This window comes from Pygocentrus nattereri, chromosome 28 (assembly GCF_015220715.1).
Source record: "Pygocentrus nattereri isolate fPygNat1 chromosome 28, fPygNat1.pri, whole genome shotgun sequence".
Classification (NCBI taxonomy): Eukaryota; Metazoa; Chordata; class Actinopteri; order Characiformes; family Serrasalmidae; genus Pygocentrus; species Pygocentrus nattereri.
In genome coordinates this window covers 18,779,594-18,797,933 of record NC_051238.1, presented here as the reverse complement: position 1 = coordinate 18,797,933, position 18,340 = coordinate 18,779,594, and the positions used below count along the sequence as shown (strand labels likewise).

The 18,340-nt window shown below is 37.2% G+C and overlaps 1 protein-coding gene across 2 annotated transcripts in view; it reads right to left on the bottom strand.

The window, feature by feature from the left end:
• Window positions 1-524: 524 nt before the first annotated feature.
• The window catches only part of ahcyl1 (adenosylhomocysteinase-like 1), a 32,235-nt gene continuing 14,419 nt past the window's right edge, over window positions 525-18,340 (bottom strand). Inside the window, exons 2-17 of one of the 2 annotated variants that reach the window (XM_017722010.2) lie at window positions 16,601-16,715; window positions 15,044-15,187; window positions 13,259-13,359; window positions 11,422-11,524; window positions 10,454-10,548; window positions 10,109-10,215; window positions 8,933-9,049; window positions 8,742-8,805; window positions 8,503-8,591; window positions 6,978-7,048; window positions 5,775-5,869; window positions 3,952-4,050; window positions 3,795-3,863; window positions 2,411-2,489; window positions 2,172-2,292; window positions 525-1,115 (exon numbers count right to left, since the gene is read on the bottom strand). In XM_017722010.2, the coding sequence (XP_017577499.1) occupies window positions 1,109-1,115; window positions 2,172-2,292; window positions 2,411-2,489; window positions 3,795-3,863; window positions 3,952-4,050; window positions 5,775-5,869; window positions 6,978-7,048; window positions 8,503-8,591; window positions 8,742-8,805; window positions 8,933-9,049; window positions 10,109-10,215; window positions 10,454-10,548; window positions 11,422-11,524; window positions 13,259-13,359; window positions 15,044-15,187; window positions 16,601-16,715 (1,476 nt within the window). In that variant the 3' untranslated portion in view covers window positions 525-1,108. Of the gene's footprint in view, window positions 1,116-2,171; window positions 2,293-2,410; window positions 2,490-3,794; window positions 3,864-3,951; window positions 4,051-5,774; window positions 5,870-6,977; window positions 7,049-8,502; window positions 8,592-8,741; window positions 8,806-8,932; window positions 9,050-10,108; window positions 10,216-10,453; window positions 10,549-11,421; window positions 11,525-13,258; window positions 13,360-15,043; window positions 15,188-16,600; window positions 16,719-18,340 lie in introns of both variants that reach the window. The other variant, XM_017722009.2, reaches the window with a different exon arrangement.

Genomic DNA, 18,340 nt, shown 5'->3' with positions numbered 1-18,340 from the left:
GGCCTACTTAAATGTCTGCATTCACAGTGATTTATCTTTAAGACTTGTTTTTTTAGTGGTTTTATTATATTAACACAAATCGGTGTTCAACCAGGCCTGGGAACCACCTGTTAATTAAAATTTAATAAAAAAAAGTAAAAACTTGAATCACTTGTTGATTATTGTAGCCTAATTGATTGTGATTACTCATTGTGAAAAGCTCATGCCAAACTACTGACGTTTATTTTTGATCAAAGGCCACTGACATGATGTAAAAAGGACAAATGAGCAGAGCATAGAGACCACCTGCTGGTGTCACTATTTGTATAAATATCATGCCTGCTACCTACTGTGCTGATACTCCCAGTGTACTGTGGGTTTACAGTATCTTTTTGCCAGAAGACTCTAGCGTTGGGAGGAATATACACACTGCAGTTTCAGTAGCAAAGACAAAATAAGCCTATATTCTCTTCTGTAGAGCTCACATGTGTACGTCTGATCATTTCTTAATCAGGAAGAAAGTGCGAGTCATTCTGATATATATATATATATATATAAGGAGTAGTTTTTGTGCGCATATCCAAAGACTAAATTAAACAGATGAAAACAAAACAAAAAAAAAAACCCACTCTCCACTGAAACATGCTCCTACAACAAGGATTTGGTCAAAGAGTTCCATCAGCTAAACCGCTGTGGGAGCATAATTCAGTGTGTGGGCTTTTTCTCAGTTTCCAGAAACATAAAGACCAGTCATGTAACACCAAATAAATCAAGCACTGAAATGTATGACCACAAAGATATAGTACAGAATTTACCCCTCAGACCTTTTACTACCAATATATGGCACAATTTCAGACCTATAGTCAATGGTCCTCTTATAATGTGATTAAAAGATAACAGGTACATACAGTATAATATAATCCAATGAAGTGCTAGCAGAGTATAATCAGATCTATGTGACAAACATGTATTTGGTCACTATATGTTAATAACACTATAAATAAGAATTCACTTAAAATGAAGTTTTCCTTTTAGAAATTTACAGAAAATAGAAAATAAATCTCTTTGCTTGCTTGGTTAATGCAGGTTTCTCCATCCCTGATGAAGGTCGTTGAGTCATTCATACAAATTAATATCTGTGAATGTAAACAGATTTATGATCAGTGCACTATTGAGCATAGCATTAGACAGCATTCATTCATCAATCATTAATTTCTCTACTAAGATTTAGAATATTATACTAGAAAGCTCTGGTTCTATGGCATATGCACAATTCTTAAAAGCACTTCTTTTTGGACACACTAGGGGGCGACAAATATTTTATTTTCTATTGTATATGAGAGAGGAAATATCCATCCCATCCATCCATCCATCCATTTTCTAAGCCGCTTCTCCGTCAGGGTCGCGGGGGAGAGGAAATATATAAAGACAAATAAAATCTAGATACATTCACTTGACACTTAGGTACATTGTATCCACACACATTGTCCAAGTCCACTTATTTAGACGTAAAATTTGTGCACTCCATCTGCTTCTCTGCATAATTTATAGGCTTCCCATTTTACCCTGCTTCACATGTCACTTCTGTGTCAGTGCTATCGCTATGCTGTAAATGATCCACCACATAATATACAATCTGTTCAGTATTGGTCCTGAACATTGATGGGAGAAACAGATGAACTACAATCTGTATAACAGCAAACAGTGCAAAAGTCAGACTCTTCACTCATTTAATTTCCAGACAAAGCAACAATTACAAGTATTATGTCCACCCTTTACTTTCATTACAGCTTCCATTATTTTCACGAGACTCACGTTCAGTCTTTGAAGTTGATTGCATTTTCTGCTTCTTATGACCCAAGTAATCCCAAACACATTCTGTGATGTCGAGGTCAGGACTCTGGGGTGGTCAGTCCATTGATCCAAGAACACCAGAAGCTTCTTTGTTTGATTTACAAATTTTCCTCTTGTCTCCACATAAATCTCTCGACAATAAGTAATTTGTACTAAATGGCCACTTTGACTGGAAATTAAATAAATGAAGGGTGGTCTCAGATTTTGGCACAGTGCAACATATGGTAAGTGGATCTGACAAAATGGACAATGACTATAGATTTAAGGTTGGTATATCTCACAGAGTAGCCACTGAGTGTTTGTTGCACTACTCAGATTGCGTTGAGTGATGCTGGTACCTGTAGTAGTTTGGTTTGAATGGTCCATTCTTATTAAGGCCCATGTACTTGGCCTGCTCATCTGACAGTTCCGTGAGATGGGCGTCAAAGTTGGGCAGATGCAAACTTGCCACATACTCATCTGTAACATACACAGAGAAAATACTACTGTTGCACATTTTATAATGGTCAGTGTTTCATTATTATGTAACTATCTTTAGAGTAGTGTGCCAAAGCAAGTGGGAATAATGCAAGTTTACCCATCTTTTTGGGCAGCAGATACACATCCTGCCTGTAGCGTCCCTCTGGTGCGTTGTACAGCTCTATTAGGGCCAGGGCCTAAACAGACACAGACAAAAAGCAGAGCATCAGTATCAGAATAGTTTGGCAGAAAATCTATTTTACACACCAATTACCGTTGTGCAGACTGAATGCCTAAGTCATCACACACTTGTCTAAACCCTGTCAGCTCAGTAATCTCAAACAGATTTGCTTTTTTTTTTTTCTTTTTAGAATTTTCTCTCTATATGTTGCTGGGTGTGGCTAATATCACCTCTATTAGAGAAATAAAAATGTTTTTACTACACGTCAGCTGTTATTCTTTTCAAAAACTTGTAATAATTGTGACAGGCCTATTGATAAGGTTGGTATTGGTGCCAATTACTTTCTTCCTTTGTTTTTTTCTTGTTACTTGTTATATGCAAAATTGTTACACATTCTACACGTAGCATTTTTAGCTGAAACTGCAATTTTTTATGTTAATTGGAGTATATGAAGAGATATTAGACTGTATTTCCCATATATCAGCCTTATGTAGTCACTGACCTCCAAAGACCCCAAAAAATAAAGTTGACGTACAATTATTTGCAAAATTTTGAACACCCTCTACATGTTTTGTTGATTTTATAAGTGAATATAGGTAAACACGATCTCTACAGAGATCATACTTTAATAATATGGCTTTTCCTGCCAATTTAAGTGTCAAATTTCTATTTATTTGCTGTGTAACATAATGTAAAAAACTAAATCATAAAGTATAATGTGCAATAACATTTGCATAGGCCACATTTTGTATAATTTTTTTGATTGCAGCAAATACACAGTAATTGTACAATACAATGCATTCTCTGTAGATCTCTGTAGGTAACGTTAACTTACTTTCACTTAGAAAGAAAACAAAACATCATTTGACTGGAGGTGCCCAAACTTTTGCTGTGCTTTTTGACATACTAGACAAAAGTAACCAGGCTTCAGCATTGCTGCTGCTGTTTTTAACTATGTGACATACTTTTATCAATTTTTATAGATAACAGTATGTCATACATTGAAACCACATAAGCAAGACTACTGGAGATTACTCAACTAACAGCATGACGCTATTTGAGGCAAGTGTCAGATGATTCACCATGTAGTTTCCAGTGTTAACTGGTGTGGTACATTTCCATTATTTGTTAGCTATATTAACCTCATAGCTTCACTGAAGAACTAAAAAAGCAAACTCAGACAGCAAACACTTGGCTGATCAACTACTTTTGGAGTCATTGGGAAAAGTGCATTTTACTTTGCTTGTTTATTTCTTTAAGTGTTTTATATTCATAAAGCTTTATATTCATAAATGTTGATACAAAAAACCCAGACTCTGACCTGAGTTGTGGCTGTAATGGACAGCACAAATGAGGGCACTGTGGAACAGCTCAGGTTCAGAAGACGTCCCTGAAAACAGAGCATAACCAGCTATTGAATTTTGTGATGCATATTATTTGAATGTTTCTGAAGGTTAAAGGTGAATGTGATGAAGCACCTCTGCCAGCAGGATGACTCTTTTCCCATCAGGCCAGATGATGTGGTCCACCTGAGAGCGCACCCTCTCCCAAGTCAGCTCTGGGGTCCGCAGACTTGCCTAGATACAGAAAACATTAGTGAACTAACAGTTTAAATGCACGCACACAGAAACACAAAGAAACTTTTATATCTCTTACCTTAAAAACTGAAGCATACATAGCATACCTATAAAAACATATATACACCGACACGCATCCTCTACTTTAAAGTGCAACCTTGGGTTGAGAAACAGGCAGATAAGAGACTTTCAGGCTGTTTAAGTAAAATTCTTTCAGTCCTACAATCTCACAAACATGCTAAGCATATTTCACCCACACATTGCATATGGCAGGTTGGAAAGAGCCTTACTTTGTTTCTCAATCAGTCAGATAAGCACATAAGATGTACCAAGCCAATACACTCGACAATAGGCCAGTCACAATTATTACATAATTGACAAACCATTATTATTTGAGATGATCACAGTTATTTAAGCTGACTGCAATCATTTTTCAGCCAGTAGATTTCAGTCACATTATGCTAAAGCAAACAGAATGTGAACTGGATTTGTGCTGGGTTGTTGTAAATAAATGTAAATAAAAGCAAAATAAATCCATTTATCATGAGGCTTATGAAAACAAAAAAAAAAACAAAAAACAACTGATTAAACAGGTCAGATGTCGGTCAGACATGAATGATCCACATTCAATACTGTCTGCAGTCACAGTCATTATAAAATCATAATATTAAAAAAATTGTAATACACTTAAAAATTGTACAATCCTAAAAAATAATGCTATAAAATATAGATTTGAAAATACTCTGTAACACTTTATTTAAAGGATTTCTACACAGAGAATTAATAATATACATAAGCATACATAAGCATTGCATGACATGGTTATAAAGCAATACCTGAGTAAAATGACTTGTTTCATGATGTAAATAATGCTGTATTGATAGAAGGGTCTTATACTACAGTGATGGACATAACACTATATTTCTAAGAAATGGTACATCAGAGGCCTAGTTAAGAACATCATATTATCAGTTCTGTATATTTCTCTTGACTCAAAGTACAAAACTGTATTTACGGTTACGGCAGACATGAACAGTTAACTCTACTTGTCATGTCTGCAGCCACACAATTTTCTTTAATAGAAACTTAATAAAAATCATCAAAGTAACAACCAATGGAATAACTCACAGTTTGAAGTGCATTTCAAACCAAGTTCTTTTGTATTCTAGCAGAAATACAGATAGGGCACTTTTACTGAAGTATTTTACCAAGCGCATTCTAGTGTATTCAGATTTATGTTTGTATATGCACTGGGTTGCAAAATATATGAAATGTACCACTTCTGTTCAAGGGCATCAGAATCTCCCTTAGAACTGATACATGGTGTTCTTAACTAGGCATCTGCCTTTTAGGTTCTATTACCTGAGAATGATGTCTTATAACAGTGAGTGTGATAAATGGAACAAATGACTTTTGACCTCATATGTCAATACAATGTCATTTATCTCATAAAACTTCAGGTACTGCTTTATGAAGCCCCAATGTTAAGAGCCTTTAAATAAAGTATTACCAGATATTCCGTATGCTGACAATATGAAAGCGTTTGGCAATATAGTGTTTAATTTACTGTATGTCTGACTTTGCTACTATTAAACATGCATGTCAAAGCATTGGTCGTGGTATAGGTTCAGTACTTGGTATCTGTCTTAGGGGAGAAAAGGTTGGTGCATCCCTGTAGAACCTACAGAACCAGAATGGTTCATAACAGCTTCTTCATAACTCACCACATCAATCTCTGTGTTAGAGTGGCCCATATTACACACAATGCAGCCGTTCTTCATACGATCCAACTGCTCTCGGGTAACCACGTTTTTGTTCCCTGTAGAGATATAATCATCACACACTGAACGTGCCTCTGGAAACATTACCATGCATCCTTTAGGTATACAGTCAGTGTCTTAATGAAGCCTTATTTCTTTCATGTGTTTTGTTTTCCAACAGAATTGTCTGCCATCATTCACATTTCATGATGAATTGGACCAAAAGAAACTGTAAAAAAAGCTAATCGTTTGACAAGCTAAAGCTAAAAATCAAGTCACATTAGCAAATGTTACCATTCCTGAGATTTTCCTATGACAGCAACACTATGTGAGTGATTAAAGTGCACAGTTTCTCTTTATTTGCTAAGCTGAAAACGTGCAGAATTGTGTTCTCTATAGAGGATGTATTTTTTCACTTCCAAAACACTTGTAATTGGACCAGGGGTGCCCAAAGTTTTGCATATAACTGTATTTCGGTTTCAAAATAACAAAAGCAGCCTGAGAAGTTGGAAAATCATGTTTAACTGAATTACAGAATTTTTCCTAGATAAAAACACACTGGTGTCGCAAGTGGACATGGGGGAAAAATAAACTACACTAAATGTTGGATATGAGACCTTTAATGTATGTTCAGTCACATAATGAAACCCTTAATGAAAGTGCGGACTATGATTATCTGTTGGACTTTCTCTCCAATATGCTCAAATCAGCAAATAAACAGTAACTGCATTAAAGTGTACTTATTTCCACTTTCGCAAATCAACCAAACAGGTCAGTTGACCAAGGGAGCCAAAACTTTTACGACTGTATGTTCAGGAAATTGGAACCTACTAAGTGATTGTGTTCTCAAGAAGCCATTGTGCAGCCATGCGTTAGACTAAGGGCACCCAGATCTCCTCCCAGTACAAAGGGTAGTCACTCTCTCTGCTGTTTCACACTTCATGACACACTGTGATTCATAAGGCATTGAGGGCAAACATTGGTTTTCCCCAGACAGTTCAAACAAGCACTGCACTCAGTGGGCACTGCTAAGAGGCTGGAAACAAGGGCATCAGGTGCTGTGTTTGAGCTCTGATTAGAGCTGGAAGTCACAAGGGAGAATAACTCTGGAAGTGAAAGTGGTGCCACATGGAAAAACACATGCTGTTAACATCTGGAGGCAGCTACCTGTGCAAGTTATCACCATGTCCATGTGGCGGACCACTTCATTCAGCTTCACCACTTTGAAACCATCCATGCTGTGGAAAATAAAACATCTGGCTTTAGTTAATCCTAACAGGTACAACATGGGTTTAAATGATTAGCAACATATTGCAAAGATGTGGAAACAGGCAGATGATTTTGCTCTTTTGATTAAAATATCTATAAGCATTGAGGTAAATGTACTTGTTGGTTTGTTAAGTGTCTTCCAGTGTGAAGAACCCTTATTTACTTAGACTTCTGAGGTCCTGCATCATTTTGTATTTGGTGACATGTCCAAATAAGGGTTCTAAACCATATTTGTCTCTGAGAAGAATGAATGGCATTTTAAACCCAAACCCAACCCCCCCACCACTCGCTTACCCTGATAAACAAAAATGTTCCAAAGGCATTTCTCCCCGAATGTTACTAGTGCTTCTCTGAATTACAAGGTCATTAACAGGAGCTGTACAATGTGTAGAAAGTTGAATACTTTTCAATGTGGCAAACAATTCAATACTCTGTCAATTCTTTCAGTACTTTATTTAAATGAGCTTGCACAAGGTTGACATTGTATTTTACCTACATTCTTAAAAATGAACTGCCAAAAAGGGTCTTTAAGAGTGATGCTATAAAAAAAAAGTTTACTTCTCTAATACAAAAATCAGTGGATGATTCTGTAAAAAAATATTTTTGTAAATGAGTCAGTGTCAAAGCACTTAATGACCATAGGGAAAAGCAAGGTCATTTCAGAAATTTTATTTTCAAAAAGGTCTCCAAGTAAAATGACATAGTAGTGAATATTAATATCATGTAAAACCTGTATGCTTTATGAATGTTGATGTAAATGTTCATGAGGCTGTTATGAAGCGTTTATGTAAGATGTTATGAATGGTTTACGTAGACACCCTTAAAGCAAAGTGTTACCAGCCTAACACACAGGTGAAGAGTTTTACTCAGTAATATTGCCATCATGCACACAAGTTTGTACATCCCCAGGCATTTTCTTGAAAAATTTAGTGCACAAATTCTATTTATTTGCTAAATTTGAAATATTTGAAAAAATAAAATATAAATTGCATTTAAAATATAAACTGCACAGATCTCATTTTATACACACACACACACACACACATATATATATATATATATATATATATAAAAATACACACACAATTTTTTATCCAATGTGTTAACTCCTTAATATTCCAGGTTTATTATCCAGTAACTATAGAGACTCCAATGCAAACTAATGGATCTATTAGTAGATTATAGAAGTGTGTAACACATCTTTGGGCCCACTGCCAGGCCCCTGGCTTATTAAGGGAGTAAATTTAGCAAATAACTAATAATTTAAATAATTTAAAATGCACAACCAGCAGGGGTGTCCAAACTTTCACATATACGACTGTACAACTATACCTGCTAACAAAAGCAAAGCACAGTAATGATCCTGATCACCTGGTTTGAGCTTGAGTTTAGACAATGTTCTGTGTGTGTATGTGTGTCTCACCAGGCCTGGAGGGCACAGATAGGGTCAATCTCTGTCACACACACAATGGCTCCCAGAGCTTTCAGAGCAGAGCAGCAGCCTTTTCCCACCTAAATAACAGCAGATATCCACACAGACCTACGTTCAAAACAACTAGGACACAAACACGTATTCAGCACTTAAGAAAAGAAACTATAGAGGCATTTTTAAAACAGAACACTTTTATCACTACGTCTTCAAATCAGCTGATGTTGACTCACCTCTCCATATCCACAAACCACCACCTGCTTCCCACCAAACATCACATCCGTGGTTCTTTTAAGTCTAAAAAAGAAGCAAAGACAGATCAGAGCGGCCTGCTGTCAGAGCAGAGCTTTATCTGCGTGAAATCATGGCAGGAAGATGCGACACGCCAAGCTAAAAATAGCATCTTAGCATCGGTGCGCCTCACCCATCCAGGATGGACTCCCTGCAGCAGTAGAGGTTATCGAACTTCTGCTTGGTGACAGAGTCATTAACGTTCATAGCAGGGACGCAGAGTTTTCCGGCCTTAGACAGCTGGTAGAGCCTGAAAAGGTGAGTGAGACATATCAAAATAGAACAAGAGTAAGATCAACACTGATGTTGATGAAAATATTCATTTAATATTCAGCTACTGGTTCAAATCACTAACACGACCTTTTCAATAACAGTCTTTTCAATCTACATGTGGCACAATGATCAATATAGTATTAGGTGTGTAAATCTCTTACCTCACAATGATTCTGCTCAACTCATGATTCAATTCAGTTTGATTTGATTCAATTATTTTGCTATTCTTCCCAACTATTTTTAAAAATGCAATGAATACACAAATGTGACTACAGAAATGATTTACTGTGCAGTGGAATGTCGACAGTAAAATGAAAACACACAAAGAAAGCAAGCTTTTTTTTTAGAATTTACATTTAAAAAAATAGCTTAAATATATTATTTGGCCAAAACAAATCCATAGTTTACTCAGTGTTATTATGCCCATTAAAATCATAACACACTCTCCTGATCTGATTGCAGTTATCTGAGGTGATCCAATTATTAGAGCTGATTATTCTTTTTTTAGCTTTCACAATGATTGATTTTAGTTGGAACAAAGAAAATGTAAACTGGGTGAGTTCATCTGGTTGAGCTAAATCCATGTAAGTAAAACAAAGCAGAAAACACATTTATTCATGGGTCTTACAAAAACACAAGAGTTCTATCTTCTGACTTGGTGCTGTAGCACCTTTACAGGGCAGCAGTAAATAATCTTTGTATATTTGAACTTGAGCTGTGAAGTTGGGAGCAACTAAGCACCGACAGGCTAGTTTTTCAGCCAATTTGGCAAGTTTAGGCTTTATTTCAATAGTTGCAGTCAAACACAATTAAATTATATACAAATTATAATTATAAACAATTAAATTATTATAATTGTCAATTGCATTTGTTTCTAACATTTCAAAGTAGATGCGGTGAAACAGCCATCTTCAAATTTATCCCTCACAATGCATTTCATGCACCTCACAGTGCAGATTTAAATAATTGTGGACAGGCAACCGTATAGTATTTGTGACAGGCCTAACAATGCACAAGATAAGCCATCTCATCTCACCTATGAACTCCAGTGACACTCTCTTCCACTATTCCTTGAACCTTCTTAAACACACTGGGGTACTTTTTATACACCCAGTGAGTCAGATCACCACCATCATCCAAGATCTATCAGCAAGACAGTAATCAATGTGAGTTATAGACTGGCATTCAGTGTAGAAATATCAAAAAAGTTATTAATGTTTTGGTGCTACCAAGTCTGCTTATAATCTTGAACGCTATCAGGTCTTCTAAGAAAGTTACCATCTGCACTTAAAGTCCTTTAAAAACCTCCACATCAATAAAACATTCAATGCAGTAAAATAATGGAATTATTCTGTCTGGTCAAAACAAAAGCGCTGTGTACCATGTTTGCCTGCCAGCCTTCGGTGTTGACACAGCGGTCGATGCACCACCAGAAATCGTCCTCAGATTCTCCTTTCCATGCAAAAACTGCCACACCTTTTAAAACACAGAGAGATGAAAGAGCGTTACTCAACCATAGAAAGTTGGCACGATAACAAATGTGTGGTGACCCAGATCCATCTTTTAAGTACTTATTTTAGGAGAACAAACATATTTCTTTATCCAGCTCTAAGCCCTGGTGCACATTGCTCTGGCTAGTACTTGCATTCCATAGATGCTTAGATGGATGTTTAGGGGGTCTCACTGTAGAGGACTTAAATTGTTTATTGGAACAATGTCAAACTCAGGTCATAGAGGAGTATGGTCCTGCAGAAATGACTGCTGACTATGCTTTAACACACCTACATTAACTTTAGCATCAACCTGAAACCAAAAATGACCTCCTTTACCTTGTTAGTTTATGGTCCTGGTCATAATAAGTATAATTTATTTTATAGTTTTATGCAAACAAGGCAGGTTTAAAACATACCCAAACAAGTCCACTTTGGGAAACTAAGCTGTAAAACAGCCTGTTTTGAATGAACTGTTTCTGAAATTTAACATCAACCAACATTTTCATCTATCCACCAATTCAACCTACAGCAGTTTAATCTCGCCCATTCTCAATGGAGTTATAAGGAGTGTTAACAATAAAGGACAAATGGTCAGAACAGAGCTCAATTACGTAGATCAGTCTTAAAGGCACAAAACAAAAACGGCATGTGTAATTCTAAGGGACAGAAAAGGACAGAAAATGGTCATAAACATTAAAATTGCTGGTATATAAACCCACACAAATGTCTGTATTGGCCCTATAAGGCCTTGACAATTAGCTAATAAGATATTAAAATCAGTCAAAACACTGAACTCTGGACTGCTGTGGCTTGACACTGGCACATGTTGTATATAGTGGTATAAGGTTTAGGTTACCAATCTCTGCCAGAGCAGCAGCCACTTCATTCTGAGTGGAGTAGATGTTACATGCGGTCCAGCGACACTGAGCACCCAGGGCCACCAGCGTCTCAATCAGGACCTGAACGAAAGGAGCACAGTCAGTCAAAAGATGCAGAAAGGCAAACTAAGATGAGGCATTTAGACCACAATGCAATCGAGATGTGCATGTCAAACAGCACATGTCCACATTTACAAACCTGTCCACAAAGTTTGGAATCACTGTTCAGTGTTCTTAATAATAGGAGACCAAAATGGTGGCAGATGAATGTGTATATTTATTCTAATATGCAAGTCTTTTGCAACTTCATAGGTTTTACTCTATTTGTATGAACCTATGTCTCTTGAATGGTGAACACATAGCTGCATATGATTCTAGAAGACTGAACGTTTATAATAAAATGAATATCTACAACAAGTGTTTCAAATATAGTGATCAGATCTTGTGGCAGGTAACACAACAATATTGCGAATACAGTGGTGCTTGGATGGATCTAACTTCATTAGATTTTCACACAAGTCTTAATAATAGATAAAAAGAACCAAATGAAAACGAAAACATATTTATTCACTGAACAAAACTGAACGTTTTCAATCAATGGGGTGGCAATCAAGTGTGAGTGACCATACTGTTTTATGTAAAGAACAAGGATCTATCACAGTCTGATCTTCACAACACGTGTTTTTGGAAGTGCATCTTGGCATGAACAAAGGAGATTTCTGAGGACCTCAGTAGAAGAGCTGTTAATGCTCAACAGTGGAAAAGGTTACAAAACCATCTGTAAAGAGTTTGGACACACAGTCAGACAGCTTGTGTACAAATGGAGGAAATTCAAGACCATTGTTACGCTCCCCAGGAGTGGTCGCCCAACAAAGATCACACAAAAAGCAAGGTGTGTAATAGTCTGCGAGGTCACAAAGGAACCTGGGATAACTTCGAAGCAACTAAAGTCTCAAAGTGTCAAATGTTCGGACTTAGGAGAACAGTGGCAGGCTGAAAAAGGCTACAAAACCTAATATTTTTGTCTCGTTTGTTTCATTTTGTTCTCTTTATCTACTATTAGGACTTGTGTGGGAAAAAAAACGTTTTAGCTCAAATTTAGGCAGAAAATAGAATAGCAAGGTTGCAAGGAGCTCCTGATCTCCAAAAAGAACATTGCTGCCCATCTGCAGCACACATGGACAGCACACATCTCACATGGACAAGCCAGAAGGCTATTGGAACAATGTTTTGTGGATGGATGGGACCAAAATAGACATTTTTGGTTTAAATGAAAAGTATTATGTTTGAAGAAAGGAAAACACTGCATTCCAGCATAAAAACCGAATCCCATCTGTGAAACACGGCGGTGGTAGTGTCATGGTTTGGGCCTGTTTTGCTGCATCTGGGCCAGGATTGTTTTATTAGGAGTGTTGGCCCGGACTGCTTTTTGAAAAAGGTACAAAACATGGAAGCCAATCAGAACATAGCATTAACATTAACAATGGCACAGTGACAAACAGCCTGATTAATTCTAAAGCATAAAGAGAAGTAAAAATGAGTCTTGCTTTGGTACAAACATCCACAGGTAAAAGAAAATGCAGGATATAAGCTATTAATAAGTTCTTTTGGTTCTCAAAATAGTTGAAATACTAAATAAAACATTTATTGTAACATAAATATGTTGTTTAAGTTATAACTGCATATAAAGTAATGACGTATGAGTATGGCGGCACCTGGACAGCATTATTGTGGGTCTAAAGACATGAAATTTCAAAAGGAGGTTTTTGTAAACTGAAAGTGTGCACATTGCAGTGGTGGACGAGCAGAACGTACTGCGGTTTGTGCAGTGATGTGAGTGCAGCCGACCACTTTGGCTCCAGCGAGGGGCTTCTCGCCTTGAGCTCGCTTCCTCAGTGAGATCAGAGCAGACATGTCTGAGGAGAAATCAGAGAGAGGAGGCTTAAAGTTGCGGACAATGACCAGTTTACCAGACATCAACTAAGCCACGTCTAAGAAAGCTTGGCTGCAACATGATTTCCAAACTGCCTCAATAGTAATCCTAAAATGCATTCTGTATTCAGAGTCATTTCTGTTCAACTTAAGCAATCCAAACGAGAAATTTATGTTCCAAACAGTTGTATGAAGACAAAGAACTAAAAAAAACAACTGCAACTGACCGGTGCTGCCATGATCAGCTGTTAACCAGTCCTGGCAGCCCACTGGAGAGTACTTTTCTGAGCACACTTCTTACTATGCAACTATAAATAGACATACAATAGAACTTCCTGAGCTTTTCCAGAACAATTTTTGTTTAGTAGTGACAGGAATACTGAGGTTTTAGCTGGAACAGTGTAAACTGACCCAAGAGCTTTTCAGCACTGTGATCTGAGTGAGTACAACTGAGTACAATGCTGAGATCTGTAATTAAGATTAAAACATGATATAAAATATCTATCTTTATCTTAAGTGTTCCTAGTATTCAGTAATAGAACTCACTTTGAACCTGAAGTGAAAGAGATTAGTTTGGTGGCAGTTATGTGACAATTTAAAGGAAAATCCTGAATAAATAAACAGAAAAAGGGGCTTTTAAAGAGTGTACTGCATGATACAATTACGTACTTAACATCCTACTATGCTCTCCAGGAGGTTGGATCAAGATGGCAAAAGGAAACTACATGATTTTGAAACAGGGTTTATTAGTGGGATGGCAGGATTGTCAGTCACAAAAACTGCTCAAGTGGCTTGTGTTTCAATAGGAACAGTGATAAAACTGAAATCTGTCTTCAGATCTATGGTAAAGACATCACTAAATGGGGTTGGAGATTATAGCTGGAAGTGCACATTCAATGTGCTTTACTGCCATAAGTAAGAAAAAACAGGAGCAGCTTCTCCTCAGGTGGTTGAGAATGTGATCATGAGATCAGACTGTCAGCAAGAACCGTCCATACACAACTACACAGAGAGGCATATTATAGTGGAGTCGAAGTGCATAAGGCCCTCATTACAATGACGAATGCACATTTGAGAGCCGAGTAGTGTAAAAACCATAAACACTTGTCTACAGAGATGTGGAAAATGTGACATGATCAGATGAGTCATCCTTCACCATATTCTCCACAAGTGGGCAAGTGCATGTGTGGTGTACACCAAGAGAACAGTACGCTCTGTTATTCTGTGAGGGACATTGTGCTGGTGTGGTTTGGGCCTATTTGTCATCTTAGAGCAGGAATACCCATTCCTGTTCCTGAACGTCTACCACCCTGAAGAGTTCAGATCCAGCACATCTGTCTCTAATGTTCAGATGCCCCTGAAGGCCTTCATTAGTGAGGTAGATTAGGGGTGTAGCTGAACTCAGGATCAGGTTTAGGCACTCCTGCCCTAGACAGGGAAGATTGATTTTGAACTGTCAATCTGAACTGAAAGAATATGAACTGTCATATTCTATTATATTTACTTGCCACTTTTCCAAAATTATGTTCAAGGTAGAGTGGGTGAAAATGAGGTCACAGGTTGCTAGCCACCGCAGCTATGTGATTTAAGGACAACTAGAACTAAGTGGGACCCAAGGGAAGAAGCTCTTTTTCCATTGCCGTCTCCCTGGAGAGCTCATCTCCTCACCCTGTTCTGCAATCTCGATCTCCCGCCGGCCAAACTCCGCCTGCTTTATGTTCTTGACACAGAAGTCACTGCTGCCTTTGGAGTTGACCTGAGTTTTCTCTCGAGGAGACGTCTCATCGTCCGAACTGTCCGTGTACGAGGCAGCTGTGGGATCAGCACACAGAGACACAGTGTCTGGCTATAACAGGCAGTACAATTGCAGCACATAATAACTCTTTGCTATAATAAAGCCCAGATTATTAAACTGTTCTCATCACAAAATTAGGTAGATCAGGTTGCTTGTCTGCTGTCATAATCACGTTAGAATGTTTTAAGCATCATGAATGGCTCATTAACGTATTAGAAATCCCATTAGGCACATTCAACATATAATCTCGCTGTTTCTTTTTTTTGTGTTGTTTTTATATTTTACCCCAATTTCAAAATGTGAGCTGCATTTAGAGGGGTTTTTAAAAATCCCTGCATAGTTCAAAGGCTGAGTTGTAAACAAAGTAATTCAGAGTGGTTTGATGTGAAATTCTCAAATGTAGAAAAACTTGCCAAACTTCTTTACAGTGCTTATGATAGGAAACAAGATGATGCAAGTATAGCTTTATTCACTATCCAAAATGACCAGTGAACCTACATGTCTTCTCAGATTTTATATGTAATATTGACAATAGTAAAATAGTGGTAAATCAGAAAAAATATATGCATACTTTGCCTTACAACACTCTGCATATACCACTCAACCATGAATGTATGTTTCAGGCCAAAAGCTCCTTATAAAACAACATTTCAGGCATCAGGCAGCAAATTCAAAACCATTTCATGTAACATGTAACTTTATGTGAGGGGGCTTTTAGAGGCTCTTCAGACATGGTTACTATCGCAACCACTGTGAACAGTTATGACCCAGTAAGTCCCTCTAGAACAGAGCATTTAACACCAAACCACGCTGAATGACTTTGTTTACAACTCAGCCATTGTACTATGCAGATTTTTTTAAAAATATATGTAGAAATCATGCAGAAAAAAATGGTGGAATTCCGTTTTAATGTGTCTCTTCATCGAAATGAAAACAATAAAAAAACAGTGCTAACTGTACAGGAGAAGGCAAGTACATTCTTAATTAGTAATGCAAGCTTCTGTAAAGATGTTTTATTTCAAGTCATTTTGGAACATTTCTATTACTCCATATATCATTACATTTTCTGACAATGTAAAAGGCAGCTGCTGTGTTCAAAAGAATTTTCAAAAGAAGTTTAAAAATAGAGATGTGTGGCTTTTTTGGACAGAGATGATATAGAAGGTTGAAAAGTAGCCGTTTGGCTAGATCTGGCACATATCTGAAGCTTATCTGGCACATCATATAATGTATGTAGTGTGCAGTGTTCTGTGTAATAAACTCTCTAGCCAGTAGCCAACCAAACCACAGCCTGCCAAGCTGCTTCGACATTAACATTTACAACAAGCACAACATACTACTTTTAAATGTTATACATATCTTCTATGTAACCCTACGGCTTTCTGTGTAAGCAAGTCTGATGTGTGGTGAGAAAAGAAAATGTTTGAGACCAGAGCTGTAGCTGTCGGTGGATGACTGCGAGATGGAGCGGGACAGGGAGCGGCGTCCAGTCTTAGTGGGGAACTTGCTGAACTCCTGCTTGTCCTCCTGGTTGGCAAACTGAATCTGCTGCGAGGTCAGAAAGAATGATGCAGTTAACCTCATCACATTTACTCATAACATCACATTTAACCATTAACAAGTGCCAAAAGAGCCATTATTGAGAAAATAATTATAGCTAATTATAGTTAGCCATTGACAGCAGGTAAATGAACTACATGGTGTAGTTTACTAACTTCATGGAAAATGCAGTGCAACATGGCTCTTACATCATTTAACCTTAGGGTCATGTGTTCAATGTATTGTAATGAATTGCTGAAACAAAATACATCTGCATGCAGTGAGGATTCACATAACTCGATGTAATGTGCCTGCTTTCATATAGCCTGGAAGATTTCTATAAATAGCACCAACTCTCAGCTGAGTTGGAAGTTTGTACAGTTATATAATAGACACTGGGAGAAAACCCCAGAACAGGGGTTTCAGCTTTATCACATTAATAATTTAAATAATGCAAAACAAGAGCTTAATTAATGATGAGGCCTTTGCGTGAAAGCTGTATGCAGTTCCCTGGCAGTGTGTTGCGAGGAAGCTTCTGATTTGTAACAGCTGTCACTGACATTAGTGTTGAGCTGGGCATTTGCTTGGGTCAGCGGTTTCAGTTTCTGTGGGAACGTGAAAGCACGTGCTGGGAAAGAGCTGCCTCTGTTCTTTTGCTAAGATAAAAGGTAGGGATGGGTGATGCTATTAATTTTCATTTAGATCCAGTACCAGATATCTATACTTGTGCACATAAAAAGAGGCGCTCTTTGTGATCTCGACAGCGAAAACCAGCAAAAACTCAGCCAAAGAAAATCAATACCATTTATACTGCACAACAATGTGAATGACATATATGAAAGGCTGTTTTATTCACAAAGATTGGGTGAAAAACTTTGAGACATGCACATGACATACGGTGGGGTCCAAAAGTCTGAGACTTTGAAATTTTGGATTTTTTTTATAAATACCAGAAAGTTTTAGAAATAAAAAAAAAGTTATTTTCAAATTAAGGTCACTGTTCAAATTGGTGCAATGTGAAACTGACCATGTCGTAGCCTTTGTACAAAAAAGTCAGATTTTTTTTTGTCTTATTCCTTCCATTGAAGCTCATGTTCATACAAGTCTTAGGTGGAGCTGATCTACTAATCCAAGGATTTAGAACACATTTATGGAGCATGTCGCAGCTAAAGCACCCGCTGTCATTAAAGCAAAAGGGAAACCTACTAAATATTAAGACGTTGATGTAAGCATTCAAAGATTCTACTGTTCAATGAAATCATCATGTTGACAGTACTATTTGTAATGACAAACTTGTATTAAATGTAAAAAAAGAAAAAAAGAATGTAAAATAGAAGCATTTTCAGTGCACTTGACTATTATCATTGTCCTCTAGCTCTTCATCGGTGCTCAGTTTCTGATCATGACTGCTGTTACCTGGATACTTTTGGTCGGTGGACTGTTCTGAATTAATTTAATATACACAATTATTTTTTAAGACACTCTTTATGCACAGTCTTAGAAACTAGTACGATTAATAGTAAAGACATTTTAGATATTTTATGAAACTTTTCCATGTATTTTAACTCAAGATCAACACGAATCATAAAAGCACTTTAATTCTATAACAAGAAGCATTTCTGAGCCAAATG